At 47.1% G+C, this 13,981-nt stretch overlaps 1 protein-coding gene across 10 annotated transcripts in view; it reads left to right on the top strand.

Annotated features, from left to right (window-relative positions):
• SCUBE2 (signal peptide, CUB domain and EGF like domain containing 2) overlaps nt 1-13,981 on the top strand; it is a 1,402,698-nt gene that overhangs the window by 509,902 nt on the left and 878,815 nt on the right. For all 10 annotated transcript variants that reach the window (XM_069623684.1, XM_069623682.1, XM_069623685.1 and 7 more), the window contains one exon: nt 7,305-7,421. In XM_069623684.1, coding sequence (XP_069479785.1) covers nt 7,305-7,421 — 117 coding nt within the window. The remainder of the gene's footprint in view (nt 1-7,304; nt 7,422-13,981) is intronic.

The raw sequence follows: 13,981 nt of genomic DNA, 5'->3' as shown, positions 1-13,981 counted from the left end.
CCTGGAGGATCCTAGAAAGAGGTCGCCCTTGGCCTGTGCCATTATGAGGCGAGGGGGGGCCCCAGGTCTAGGTTTCGCGACCAAGGATCGGTGAGCCCTCTCAATGGCGAATTGTGGAGACAATTTTGGAGAGTCCAATAAGGATAACCGTGTATGCTCAATGTAGGCTTCCATGGGGCCATCGATGTTGCCTTCCGGGATACTGATAATACGGATATTGTTACGCCTAGAGCGCGACTCGAGATCTTCGTTCCTCCTGCTGATTTCCTGGACCCGTCTGGATAGGGCATTAATTCCGTATCGTAGAGTGCAAATATCATCTTCAGTGGTCCCCACCCTGTTTTCCACCTCAGTAACTCGGGTATCTGTCTTCTCGATATGAGCCTTAATCGAACCTATAGTCCCGCTCATGTCGTCCAACATTGAGTGCAGGGTGGTGAACCCTTCATGCATGTATTCGAGCATTTTCCTCATCTCCATGGTATCAGAGGGTGTGGACATCGATGCCTCCTGATCAGGGAGTGTTCCGCCTGATTTTTGCGCCAACTGCGTGTACATATTAATGGAGCACTGTTTTTTTTTATTGGCCCCTTTCGTCATGTTAGCAGATGATATGCATGCAGGAGCGCAGCTCAGTCAAACAGCCCAGACAACGAGAGGGGGGAGGCCCCTGCACGCCCACAGACAACCAGCAGCAGGGTATGTGCCCGTTGATGTTTGCAGATCGTGTCCAATTAACCCCACCACGTAACACAGTGGGGGGGGGGATGTGCCCCTCTGGAAGCCGGAAGAGCTTACAGTGGAGACCAAGTCAGAGCGGAAAAGAGCAGGGAGAGGGGGCAGGTATTGCAGTCTTATCCGAAAGGGCCTCCTTACCAAGAATGAGGCATTACGCCGATATGGCCAGAGCAGGGTCCCTGATGCCTGTGCCTTTAAATCCGGTGGACAGGTAGGTCTCGAGCAATTGACCTGGTGTACAGCGAGGGGCCCGACCTCCACAGGTGTGTTCTCCCACGTAGGTGCACCTATGAATATATGCAACAGGAGGACTAGTTACTTGAAGAGTTGTGCCGGTACCTCCAATCCGTCTCTAAATAGTGAGAACCCAGCTGGTTGCCACCTCTCAGACCTGCATAATCATGCCGACCATCGAGACCGCTTGTGAAGATCTAGCGTGCCAAAAGGGAGGCTCCAGTGGTGCAGTGCCACACAGGTAAAAGCGAGGTGCAGTCCGGCGGCGCCCCACCCCAACAGGCCTCCCTTTCCTGGATTGATGTGTGCCCCTGCAGTAAGGAGGGTGCAGAAACCATGGTCCAAGGCAGCCAGTAATCAGTGTCCAACGGTCTCCCCATTGATATGAGTGGTTAAGTACAGGTCTCTGACAGTAGTACTGGGTGACGGTTCTCTGCTGTGTACAGGTAGGGGACACAAAAGTAGGGCGGGTGGTTCCACAGAACCGCTCCCTAAAGTGTCTGCTGTGCCGTGTCCCCAACATTCTCTGCATTATTTTTCAGTTTTCAGTAGGTTGCTGTAAGGGTCCCAGGAGCGGGCAGCCCCCGACACCCAAGAGCAGCAGTGAGGGAGCCAAGGGGATCTGAATGTCACGCACCACTTAGCGCATCTACTGCCCCTCACGCGGTGCTGGTCCTACCTATGTCCGCAGATATACCCCTCCACGATGGCAGCCGATAGGTAAGGGGTCACAAGGTGCCATGCCACGCAGCAGCGCGACAGCCACTCAGACGTCCCCGACCCGATGTCCCCACAGTAGATGGTGCGCCCAAGGGAATAATGGCCCTCTACTGCCAGAGATGGTCTTTAGCGGGCACGCGGCCACCCGCCAGTCAGGCCGCCGGTGCGGCGTGAATGATGACTTCAGGTGCTGGAGGGCTTCACAGGAGCGGTGTGGTGGTGGCCTCGGGGGTGGAAAGTGGTCCGGACGGTGGAGCTATACTGCAGTGATTAAAACTGCCCCAGGGTTTGGCAGCTCAGACGAGGCGCTCGGGCAGGGCAGCACCACCCCTCCCCCAACAGGCCTGCAACACCTCGCCTCTCAGTTGCAGGCTGAGCTGCACCACACGGAACTGCAGCCCAGGCAGTCGAGGGGGGGGGACACACGGCGGCTGACATGCCGCCGTAGCCCCTAGATTTCCGGTCTCTCTGGGCTGAAACTCGCCAGGAGTCTGCAGACGTGACTCGCACAGCATAGGACACAATGTGAGGAGAATATGCAGCACTGCAGCGGAGTGGTTATGCAGCGTATGATCCCCGACACGGAGCTCAGCACTCAGGCGGTCATACTCGACAAGCGCAACAGCGACTCCCCCCCCCCCCCCCCCCCGAGCTCTAGATTCGGTTTGATGCGATTGATCCAAATCCTGACAATTTTTTTGCTTGTTTGCCAATTCCTACACTTAACCTCCCTCTTTCTCCGCATCTGTCTTCCCTCCTGCCTCCCCTTCATTTCTTCATGTCTGTCCATCTGTATGAAAGTTATCTTCAGTGAATCGCTTATTCGCTTTAACAGTTCTGTTAATTTTGTTGGTCCAATTAAAGGTTTTCTGCTATCCATATATTTATCAATGGAATACATACGTTCCAAACTCGTATTCAAATTGTAATACTTTGTTTGCAACATATACGTTTCACCTTATGGTTGGACTTTTCAGTCTATACATTCTCGACCGCCCCAGTTTTGGTTTGTTTTAGCATTATCACATTCTTTTGAAGGGGGTTAACTTGACTCTCTTGTTTCCTCTGTAGTCCCAAATGTCCTCTTCACCCTATTCTTTATATTCATTCACCATTTTGGTTACTTTTGTATTGTTCCTAATTGCCAACATAGGTGTGCAGGATTTTACTTCTCACAACTGCTATCATTTGATGTTTCTGGATTTTTTAAGTTTAGGTCTACAACCAGTCAAATCATTTCTCTCAGATTATTGCCACCAACTCCCATTTAATCTCAACACTTGGTAACCTGCTTTGACTTTTCCAAATATGTCACCACCTCCCAGAGTTCTAGTGACGTTAAGCTTCTTGGCTCCTTTCAGAATTCAAGTGTTCTCAGGTCCTCATTGCCTCTAAATGTCAAGTGCTCTGAAATGCTCAGCACCATTCAGGTTCACATTTCCACATTGCCACTGCAAACCTACTTCTTCCTAATCCAGTTTACCAATCTCTCTGTGAATTTGGAAGGTTTCTTCTAAAGGCATCTGACCCTTTGCTTAATCCATCTCTGTATTTGCACACTTGGCAGTAAATTAGCTAGTCGTCCTTCTCTCCAGGTCAGTTCATTGTCACCAGAAGTTACATAACCTGCTGCCCTCATCTTGTGTTTCACCTTGTTATATTTTGAATAGTGCATAATCCCAAACTAGTCCTTCCAATGAACATAGTCGCCCTTGTGTGCAAAGCATTTGCAGTCATGGCATTCTCCACACTCAGTTCATCCAATGCCGGGAAGAGAAGGTATGCCACTTGCAGATTCATGAACACCTTTCCTCCATTGACCATCTGTGTTCTCCAAAGCATCTTGTCAGCAGCACGAGCAAGCAGGCACTTGTTTGCTTATACAACAAATATGTTTTTGTGGATCGTTCAGACTCCATAGTATGTCTTTGGGCTCTGAATAACTTCATCAGTGGAGGGGTATCCTAAGCAACTGAGATTTTTTTTTTAATAACATATTTTATTGTCATTTTATAAATACGAACAAGACAACAAAAATACTTGGTTTACACGGTCAAACATGCAGGTGATCACAACTTTTCGATGCTTGGCTCTCTCACATGTGATTTAATCATATTAAACATATTGAGTCTATGGGCTCCTGTCAGCTGATCAATTTGATTTCTTTAGTCCATCAAGTCTCTCGCTTGTTGTTTTTTTTATTTTTTGTGTCTTCAGTTGTCCTCCCATCTCTGCCATATCTTACTCGCTTTCCCTGGGCACCCCTTGGTGGTATACACCCTCGTCTCCATTGGCACACACATATCCACGTCTGCTACCCATTTCTTGTATTGTGGGGACGAGGCCGAGCCCCACAGTTGGGCTATATTCCTTTTTGCAAGACCTGTGGTGGTTGCGAGCATGGTTTTTCAAATCGGGATATTTCTATATCTGCATCTATCCCCAATAGTTGGAATTTAGGGTCCATTGGTCTCGTTCGGCCAATTACTATTGAGAGTCTCTCACAGCATTTCTGCCAGAAGTTCTGGATTTGTGGGCATTCCCATAGGATGTGGTAGAAAGTCCCTTCTGTTTGGTGGCAGCGTAGACAGTTGGGCTCCGTCGCTCTCCCCCACTGGTGTAAGGCCTCTCTTGGGTAATATACCCTGTGTAGAATTTTTAGCTGGATCAATCTGATTCTGGCCGAGATTGCTGTCTCCCTGTGATACATGAGGGCTGTGGTCCATTCCTCTGGTTGTATTGGGCCCATATCTCTTTCCCATTTTTCTTTAAGATCTGTGCGTTCCACTGTGGCGAATGAGGCAATCGCATTATACATTGTGGACGTTATTTTGGTGTCGATCCTCTCCATTACTATATTTCTCTCAATCGGAGTACATTCAGGTACATCAGAGAGGTCCAACCCAGTTGTAATGATTGCGTGTCTCATCTGCCTGTAATGAAAATGTTCAGTAGCTGGTAAATTGTATTTGTCTCGTAGGTCTTGGAAAGTTATTATTTCTCCATCTTGTATTATGTCTTCCAGTTTTACTATCCCGGCTGCTTCCCGGGTTGCCCATTTGGGGAGTTCCCTAAGTTCTGGCAGGTGCCTGTTGTGCCACAGGGGTTGTTTCAGTATGACCTTCCCTTCCCATCCTAGATATCTGTGTGCGTCTGTCCAGATCCGTGTTCTTTGGCCCATTATTGTGTTCGGGGTTGGTCGTGTTTTCTTTTGATAGAAACTCTCTAATGGAGTAATCCCTTGTCCCATCCGGCTGTCTGCTCTGATGTGTGGTAATAATGGATCATTATGCAGGATATCGTTTACCACTGACATTTGGGCTGCCCAGTAGTAGGTTTGTAGATGGGGAAGTCCGATGCCCCCCTCCCATACAGAATGTTGCAGGGTTCTCAGCGCGATTCTAGGATGCCCTCCTCCCCACAACAGTTTCCTGAGTGTGTCGTCTATTTTGCGGAATTCCTTTTTGGGTATGTATAGTGGTGCGTTCTGCAGGACGTATAGGAACTGGGGTAGGGCCAGCATCTTAAACAGTGCAGCTCTTCCGAGGAGGGTGAGCGGGAGGGTCATCCAATGCTTCACGTAGTCCACAAATCTATCTGTGATCGGGTACAGATTCTTAGTTGCATATAGTGTGAGATCTGTCGTGATCTGAATGCCGAGATACCGGAATTGTCCTTTTTCAATTTTATATGGGCAGTTATCTAAATCCGTTGCATCAAGGTCCTTGATCAGGAACAGTAGGGATTTATTGTAATTCACCTTCAGGCCGCTAAAGGTTCCATAGCTGTTTAGTAGGTTTGTGACGATGGGGTATGAGGCTACTGGGTTGCTGAGATAGATCAACAGGTCATCAGCATACAGGGACACTCTATCTTCCCAGTCCTGGGCCCAATGAAATCCCCTCCATAACTGCGATTGTCTCAACATTATCGCTAGAGGTTCCATTGCTAGTGCGAATAGCATCGCCGAGAGGGGACAACCCTGTCTGGTTCCTTTACCCAGCTTGATGCTGCGAGAGGTCCAACCATTCACCCTGATCTCCGCTGTCAGGGCATTATATAGGAGTTTGAACCAGCCCGTGAATTGGTCACCAAAACTCATTTTATCTATTATATGCCATAGGGAGTCCCAATGGACCGAGTCAAAGGCTTTCTCCAAGTCGATGGTGAGGAGAGCCAGTGAGTCTTGTAGGGCCGGCGCTCTTTCAATGGCAGCGTGGAGCCTGTGAATGTTCATTCGCGTGGATCTCTGCGGCATAAAGCCACATTGGTCCGGGTGGACGAGAACTGAGGTATGGTTTGAATTATGCACAAGTGTGCTATATCTCCATCATTCATTTTTGTTAGAAACAATGATGTATGTAAGATTTTGATACAGAGGTGGCAAATACCATAGGTTTTAAATTGTAATTTAACTGTATATTTTGATAAGTGGTTTCGTCTGGTCTCGGATTATTACTACACCGTCCACGCATTAAAGGGCAGGTTCCAGGTTGTTCTTACAAAGAGCCTGATGACCTCCATAGCCCTGAACTATGCTGATAAGGTCTCTGCTCCTAACATGCATGTGCTTTCACGGGGATTTGCACCTAGGAGAACACTATCTTAAAGAAAAGATACAGATATGCATGAATATGGAGGGTGCATCAATCTGTAAGAGAATGGATTTAAGGTGTGCAACTTCAAACACTGCCGTTTTTTTCTGAAACACAGTTGACTTCACATCTTTAGGTTACATCACACTGTGTGCATTTGGACCAGCTTACATGCACCTTTATTGTAATATGCCTGGGTGAAGTACAGGAGTTACACTTAACCTAGCAACTAAAGACTTGTTATGTAGAACTGTTTGTTCAGTTGGGTTGCTATTTGCAATAGGCATCCTTTGCCGGATTTTAGTATTATGGAACATTCTCCATTAAGACTACTCCGCAGCCCGCAGTTTCAGGCATATGTGATAGACTCCTACATTGGGTGGCCAGGGTCTGTAAGGATGCTTCATTGAGGGCTGCTTTCAACTCACTTAGCTAATCTGGTGAGGTGATGCATCAAGATCCACAGTTCACGCCACCTTAACGAGAGGACGGGCAAGGTTACGGTATATTGTGTGATTTCTCTTTTCGGTTTTCAACTTTTTGATTTAGCCTTGGATGTTTGTGCCCGTTCTTGCATCTCCGTTTTTTTTATTTATGGACGTGAAGAACTTTTGCTGAATTTGTTGACTCTTTGCTGATGTGCTGACTCTGTAAACTACCTGCAATCCAAATGAACCCAATATCGCACTCCTGTTTTTAGAATGGAAATCAGTGTTTTCTTTTTTTTCTTGTTAATACGTAAGTGGATTGCTATTTTTAGAGATATTGGTCTTAGTGGATTTTGTGAACTGCTCAACATCACTATCACACTTCCCAAATGTTGGTCTTTTCTGCTGTTAAAAAATGAATCTCCATTGAAAATTGCATCGCATCACTGAAGGAATGGTCACTTAATTTCAACCCAATTCACATCTATGTTGTAAAAAATGATCTAATTGGTACGGATACAAGTATATGTGCGAAATGCTGTAATATTCTGAAAAGTTTCATTTTTCTCCCATGTATCTTTTTGCTCAGTGACATGTAATCATGGAAACGGTGGGTGCCAGCATGCATGCGATGACACAGACGATGGTCCTACTTGTGGATGTCACCCAAAGTACACACTACACTCTGACGGAAAAACGTGTCTTGGTCAGTAAGAGAAATACTGTAAAGAGTTTATTATATACAGAAATATGCAATTCCAAACTGTGCTGTTAAGAGTTGTACATTTTGCTATCAAGCCTAATGTACTGATTCCAAATGCAATCCGAAATGAACATTGTGTAAGTTAGAGTGCCTGAGTGAGGGGTGTTTAGTTTTACAACATGTTGCATTCTCTAATATGGCGCACTAGGACGAAATTCCTCAGTCTCTTTAAAACCCTGAAATTGGGGGTGGTGGGAATGTAAAATCTCTATAGTGAAATTAGCCTCTTAGAAGTAACATTGCTGGAATTCTGAATGTATGACTGATGATAGTGAGGACTGCAATAAATGTCTAAAATGAGTACATAAACTGCTGGGTAAATATATTATGTTCTTTATGGATATGTTCCTCTCCATATATAGTGAAATGTTTTAAATACCAGTAAGGTCTGGCCTCAACCATTTTTCAAGAAATGCTTTTGTGCAGGCACCTTTCAAACCTCATTTATTACTTTTGTTTTAATGATGACATGATAGAACGTTACCAATGCCATTGGTGATATTGGCAATAAGTGTATTGATAGATTGATGAGCCACAAATGGCTGGACATACTCGGAGACCACGTAGCAGAGGAGAACTTTTATCCCAGTTCGAAGAATCAAACTCAATATATTCTTTCATGCTAGTGTGCATTGATTGCGTGCACAGTCCAGTCTTACATTTAATGTGTATAACGCACAATGTGAAGTTTGACATGTGTACCACACTGCATTATCTTCTGTAGTCATAGGCTCTAACAAATGTGAATTTCTCTGAGCATTGATGTAGTGCATGATGGCTTGCCACTTGCCTCTTACCTGGTACCATTTATACTTTGATTATCAAGGCCATTGGTACTTTCGGTTGTGAGTCTATATGTTTTGTAATGTCATCCATAGAGTAAGGATGCTGAGCTAGGTGTGTGACCACTTAGTGATCGTCCTTTCGGCCAATGTCATTTTTTATTTTTAAGCTAACATTTACTTTACATTTTGAAAATAAAATGTCCATTGTGTTTCTCAAAAATGCCTGTGCATGCTAGTAATTTTCTAACTGCAAGTGGGGAAAGATATACATTGACGTTTTACTGTCCAAGAGCAGCTTTATAGAGATCTAGCCTATGCCAAAAATGATTAATTAATCAATCAAACATGCATTAGCTACAGACGCTTCTCCAAACCAAGGCCCAACTGGCCTTGAGGTGGAGTGGCCCTTATTTTCCCTGAGTGGGTCCCTTCTTCAATCATACCCACTCAATCCTACACCTCTTTTGAATGCCACATCTGCAGTGTTTGGGACGCTCCTACTCTCTTGTTCACCCTTGCCACCATCTACAGGCCTCCTGGACCGATCTCTCTCTCTTCCTCTCTGAATGGGCTGACCTAGCCTCCTCCGTCCTGACCTCTACTTCCACACTCCTACTCCTTGGTGACTTCAATATCCTCCTAGACTCTCCTGAGTGAGCCACTTCACAGTGCTGCTACCTCTGTGACTCCCTCTCTTACCATTCTCCCTAATGATTCGACCCACTCAGCTGGACACACTCTGGATGCCTTCATCTCTGGAGACATCTCCGAAACGTGGTCACCACCCCCCCTATCCTGGTCCAACCACTTTCTCCTCCCACTTGGGCCCCCTCGACTCTGCATCCAATTGCCTCCAAGCACTGCCAGCCTCCTTCGCTGTCATTCGACCGATGAAGCAAGTGTCAGTCGCTTCTTTTGCCTCCACCTTCATCCCCCTCTGACTCTTCCTCTGACTCTGTTCTCGCTAACCTTCGCCTCTCCATCTCGAACACACTTGACATCCTTGCCCCTCTCATGAGGATCCGCCTGAAGCCTGCCTCCAAGTGGGTTTTAGTATGGTATGTTTTAGTTTTAGGCTGGTATGACTCTGATCTAGCTTCTCTGAAACGTAATTTCGTTTTTTCGAAGGGATTGTGTCCTCCGACGTATTCCTTATCTTGATAGATTACATTCCAGCTTGCTGGCCTCGGAAATGTTTTCAGTAGAGGGCGCTGCGCATCGACATCCCTCGAGCTGGTGTCCCTCGACAGCCACCGTCTCGGCGCCAACGTCACTGTGCGTATAAATAGACTCGTGCAGCGTCCGTTGTTCAGTTACGTTTTTCCGCGCTTTGTGGGGCTCGGAATCGTTTTGCTCAGTTCTTCAAGTAGTTTCTACTTATTCCTCGAATATATCATCTTTATTCGATGGCTTCCTCATCCGAACCGTCGACCCCAAGGTCCGACTTCAAAAAGTGTTGTGATTGTGGGAAGAAAATGTCGTTGACGGATCCTCACAGGATCTGTTTGTGGTGCTTGGGATCGGAGCATCACTGTTCAGAATGCGAGGACTGCATGTCCATGACGGCGAAAGCCTTGAAGGAGCGTAAGGGGAAGCTAGAAAGAGGTAAGACTCTTAAACCTTCTACTCCTTCTAAAGTTTCCTCAGCAGAGTCGAGACATTCGTCTCCTCGCCGTCACAGGAAACCTTCCCGTTCAAGGTCTCAAAGCGGTTCCCATCAGTCTTCGAGATCTGAACGCTCGAAAAAGAGGCGTCGTAGATCTCCCTCTTCTTCTTCTTCCACTTCCCTGGAAAGGGTCACCTGCCCCACGAAACACAGCTCTCCAGCTAAGTGGGAGGAATTCCGTAAAAAAATTCTTAGCGTCTTCGAGAAAGTGGCCTCGACCCCCTTGGAGACGGCTAAAGGTGATACCCTGGGTGAAAGACCCGAAAAATTGAAACGCTGCAAGTCGTTGCACCCATTGAAAGAAACTGCCCGAGAGCGTCATGAACCCTCGAGCAAAGGCAGTAAGACCGCGCGTCATCGACGCCGTCGTCGAAGGTTCCTTCGACTCATAAATCTGCGTCATCGACGCCTCTATCGAAGGGCCCATCCACACACAAATCGGTCAAATCGACGCGGTCTTTGACGCCGATGTCATTACCGATAAAGGACAGACCTACTGCTGTTACCACATCTCAGTCAGTAGAAGTACCAAGGGCTTCGATCATGACCTCGAGAATGTCGTCGATAACCTGGACGACTCTGAGTAGGATCCTGATCCTCTCAGGTTCTTCGAGACTCCTTCATACTTTTTCAACGCCTTTGATTTTTGGTTTCATCGAAGCCTTTGACTTCTGCGTCGACAACTTCAACATTTTCTCAACCTGCGACTTCAAGCTTGGCCCCTTCTGCTCAAGAAATGGGTTTTAAACCATACCCTAGATCTGATTATTTTAGAGCTTTGTCCTCTATATATGAGGAAGGGGAGGATTCTGATCATGAAAGACCTTTTGGGTTGCAAAGGATCACAACACCCATTCCTGAAGAATTTATCTCAGAAGAGAACAGGTTAAAGGATCTTCAAGACTCCTTACATGAGGCAAGTGGTTTAGATACTTCTCCTGAAGTAGAATTTGCTAAGCCAGACCCTGGGGAACATGCTGAGACCGCTTATAGGGTTCTGATGGCCAGAATAATAGAGTTCATGGGGTGGTCTACACCTTCACCTTCTTTTCAGCAGGATGACCTTAATGACATCCTAGATAAAGGTCCACAGGAAGATCCTGTTGCTCCCTTTCATTCTGCACTACAAGGAAAAATGTCTGCTAATTGGGGAAACTCCTGAAGTAATCCCGGCAGTTAACAAAAAACTATCCGCCAAATACTTAGTATCTGTCTCAGACCCTGAATATTTGAGCAAGCATCCAACTCCAGAGAGTTTGGTTGTACAAGCAGCAACTTCATCGAAAAGTAGATCTGCATACCCTACTATTCCACAGGACAGGGATGGTAAAAGGTTTGACGTTAAGTCTTTTCGGCATGTAGCATGGCGCTTAAATCTATTAACGCCACTTGTATGCTTGCAAGATTCAGCCATACACTTTGGGAGTGTGCTTCATCTGCGGCTGAATGTCTCCTGGAAGGAGAGGAAAGGGAAGCGTTTTTAAACATCATTAAAGATGGGAAAGATGCAATGTGCGAGTCCCTTCAAATTGGCATTGATTCTGGTGACAGTATCAGCAGGGCCATGGCGGCTAGTACTACAATCCGCAGATATGTGTGGTTGCCAAAGTCTGGATTTGCTCCAGATGTACAGGCCAGACTTTTGAATATGTCCTTTGACGGCACGTCTTCGTTTGGTAAAAAGGCTGATGACAGTCTGGAGAAGTTACAGACCTCTAAGGCAGCAGCGAAATCTCTTGGAGCTGCAATCCGTCAGACCACAAATCGCCCTTGAGGAACCTCATGGAGGGGTAGGTCCTTTCGCTTTTACCCCGCATTTGGAAAAGGCAGAGGACAGCCAGCTCAAAGGGGCCAAAAACGATTCACCCGTGGTGGACGGGTTAAAGGTACAAAAACTGCAGCAGCAGGTGCCTCTTTACCCTCGGCATCTGTGTCAGCTGCCTCTAAACCCCTCTGAGGTCTCTCACCACTAGACACCAGTAGGGTGCAGGTTAACTCAACATCTGGCGGAATGGCAGGCAATTACGCCAGATGCTTGGGCTTTGGAGACAGTTGCCCAAGGTTACTGCCTGCCTTTCCTACACACCCCTCAGTCATCCACGAGGGAACAACTCTTTGAAGTTTTCAGATCCGCTCCTTCTGCAGGAGATTCTAGACCTGCTAGAGAAAGGTGCCATAGAACCGGTACCTGTAGCGGAGAGGAACAAGGGTTGGTATTCCTCCTTCTTCCTAGTACCGAAGAAGGACGGAGGACTGAGACCCATCTTGGACTTGCGACAATTTAACAAATTCCTCAGGAAAGATAAGTTCAAGATGGTAGCTCTTTCTCAGATCCTTCAGGCCCTCCAGCTTCAGGACTGGTTGGTATCTCTAGATCTTCAGGATGCTTATTTCCATGTGCCAATCCATCTCAAACACAGGAAATACCTGAGGTTCGCAATTGGCAACTCTCGCTTTCAATTTCTAGTTCTGCCATACGGGCAGACCACCACCCTGAGGATCTTCACCAAGCTAATGTCGGAAGTGGCTGCAAGTCTAAGTAGGGAAGGGATCCACGTCTACCCTTACCTGGACGATTGGTTGATCAGAGCAGTATCTTCAGAACAAGCTCGGATCCAACTAGATCATGTCTGCCACGTCCTTCACAAACTGGGCTTCTCCCTCAATTTAAAGAAGTCACAGAGGATACCGTCATAGAGACTCCAGTTCATTGGAGCAGTCCTGGACACTTCCCTGGGAAAAGCCTCGCCACCAGATGTGAGGGCTCAAGATATTCTACAGATGGTCACCAAGTTTCAAAATGCCCAACGTCTACCAGCCTTTGACTTTTTGAGGTTGCTCGGCCTCATGGCATCCTGCATCTTCCTAGTGCCAGAGGCTCGTCTGAGAATATGGTCCCTCCAGTGGGCTCTAAGAACCCAATGGTCGCTATTCTCAGGGAGAATGTCAGATCTCCTTCAAATCTCAGACAAAATAGCTCGAGACCTTCAGTGGTCGGCCTGTCGGGAGAACATCTTGAAAGGGGAACAGTTTTGGCAACCATGGGCGGAGAAACCGTAGTCACGGATGCCTCACTCACGGGGTGGGGAGCCCATACCAACGACTTGACCATCAGTGGTCGTTCGTCTCCATTGGAGTCCAGACTAAACATCAACCTATTGGAGCTGAGAGCAATCAGACTTGCGCTGAAAGCTTTTCTGCCATCAGTACAGGGAAAGAATGTCCTGATAATGATGGACAATACAGTGGCCATGCACTACCTCAACAAAAGAGGAGGCGTAGGGTCACTGCCACTGTGCAGAGAGGCAATGCAGCTCTGGTTTTGGGCAATTCAGGAAGGAATCTCTATATCGGCAGTTCACCTAGCCGGAGTGAAGAACACGGCGGGACGCTCTGAGCAGGCAGAGCACAGTCTCCCACGAGTGGGAGCTAGCTCAGGAAGTCCTTCAGGAGATCTTCACCCTTTGGGGAACCCCTCAAGTGGATCTGTTTGCCACAAGCATCAACAGGAAGTGCGATCAGTTTTGTTCAAGGGAATTTCCCCCAAGAGGAACGCGTGGGGACGCGTTCGTAGTGGACTGGGAGTTTCCACTTCTGTACACGTTTCCTCCACTCCCTGTCATTCCTCAAATAATCAGGTTGAGAGGATTCCGGAAATCCATGATCCCAATTGCCCCGGATTGGGCCAGGAGAACGTGGTACCCGGACCTTCTGGACATGTCCATCTGTCCTCCGATTCGTCTTCCGCAAAGAGATGACCTTCTCTCGCAGAAGGGGGGTCAGGTTCTCCATCCATACCTCAGAAAGCTCAACATCACGCTTGGTTTCTGAAAGGTTGAGATACAAGGATTGGGACCTTCCAGATGACGTCATGGAGGTGTTGTTTTCGGCTGGGAGTCCAGCAACAAAGACTTTATACCGCTGCCGTTAGAACAGATTTTGCAGATGGTGTAGAGAAGAGAATATCGATCCATTTTCATGCGGTACACCAAGGGGGTTATCTTTTTTGCTCTATTTGGCGAATTCAGGTCTCCAAGTTGTTACGATCAAAG

This window comes from Ambystoma mexicanum, chromosome 11, assembly GCF_040938575.1.
Source record: "Ambystoma mexicanum isolate Mex_15411 chromosome 11, UKY_AmexF1_1, whole genome shotgun sequence".
Lineage (NCBI taxonomy): Eukaryota > Metazoa > Chordata > Amphibia > Caudata > Ambystomatidae > Ambystoma > Ambystoma mexicanum.
The sequence above is the reverse complement of the archived record's forward strand: the minus strand, read 5'-3'. Positions and strand labels throughout refer to the sequence as shown.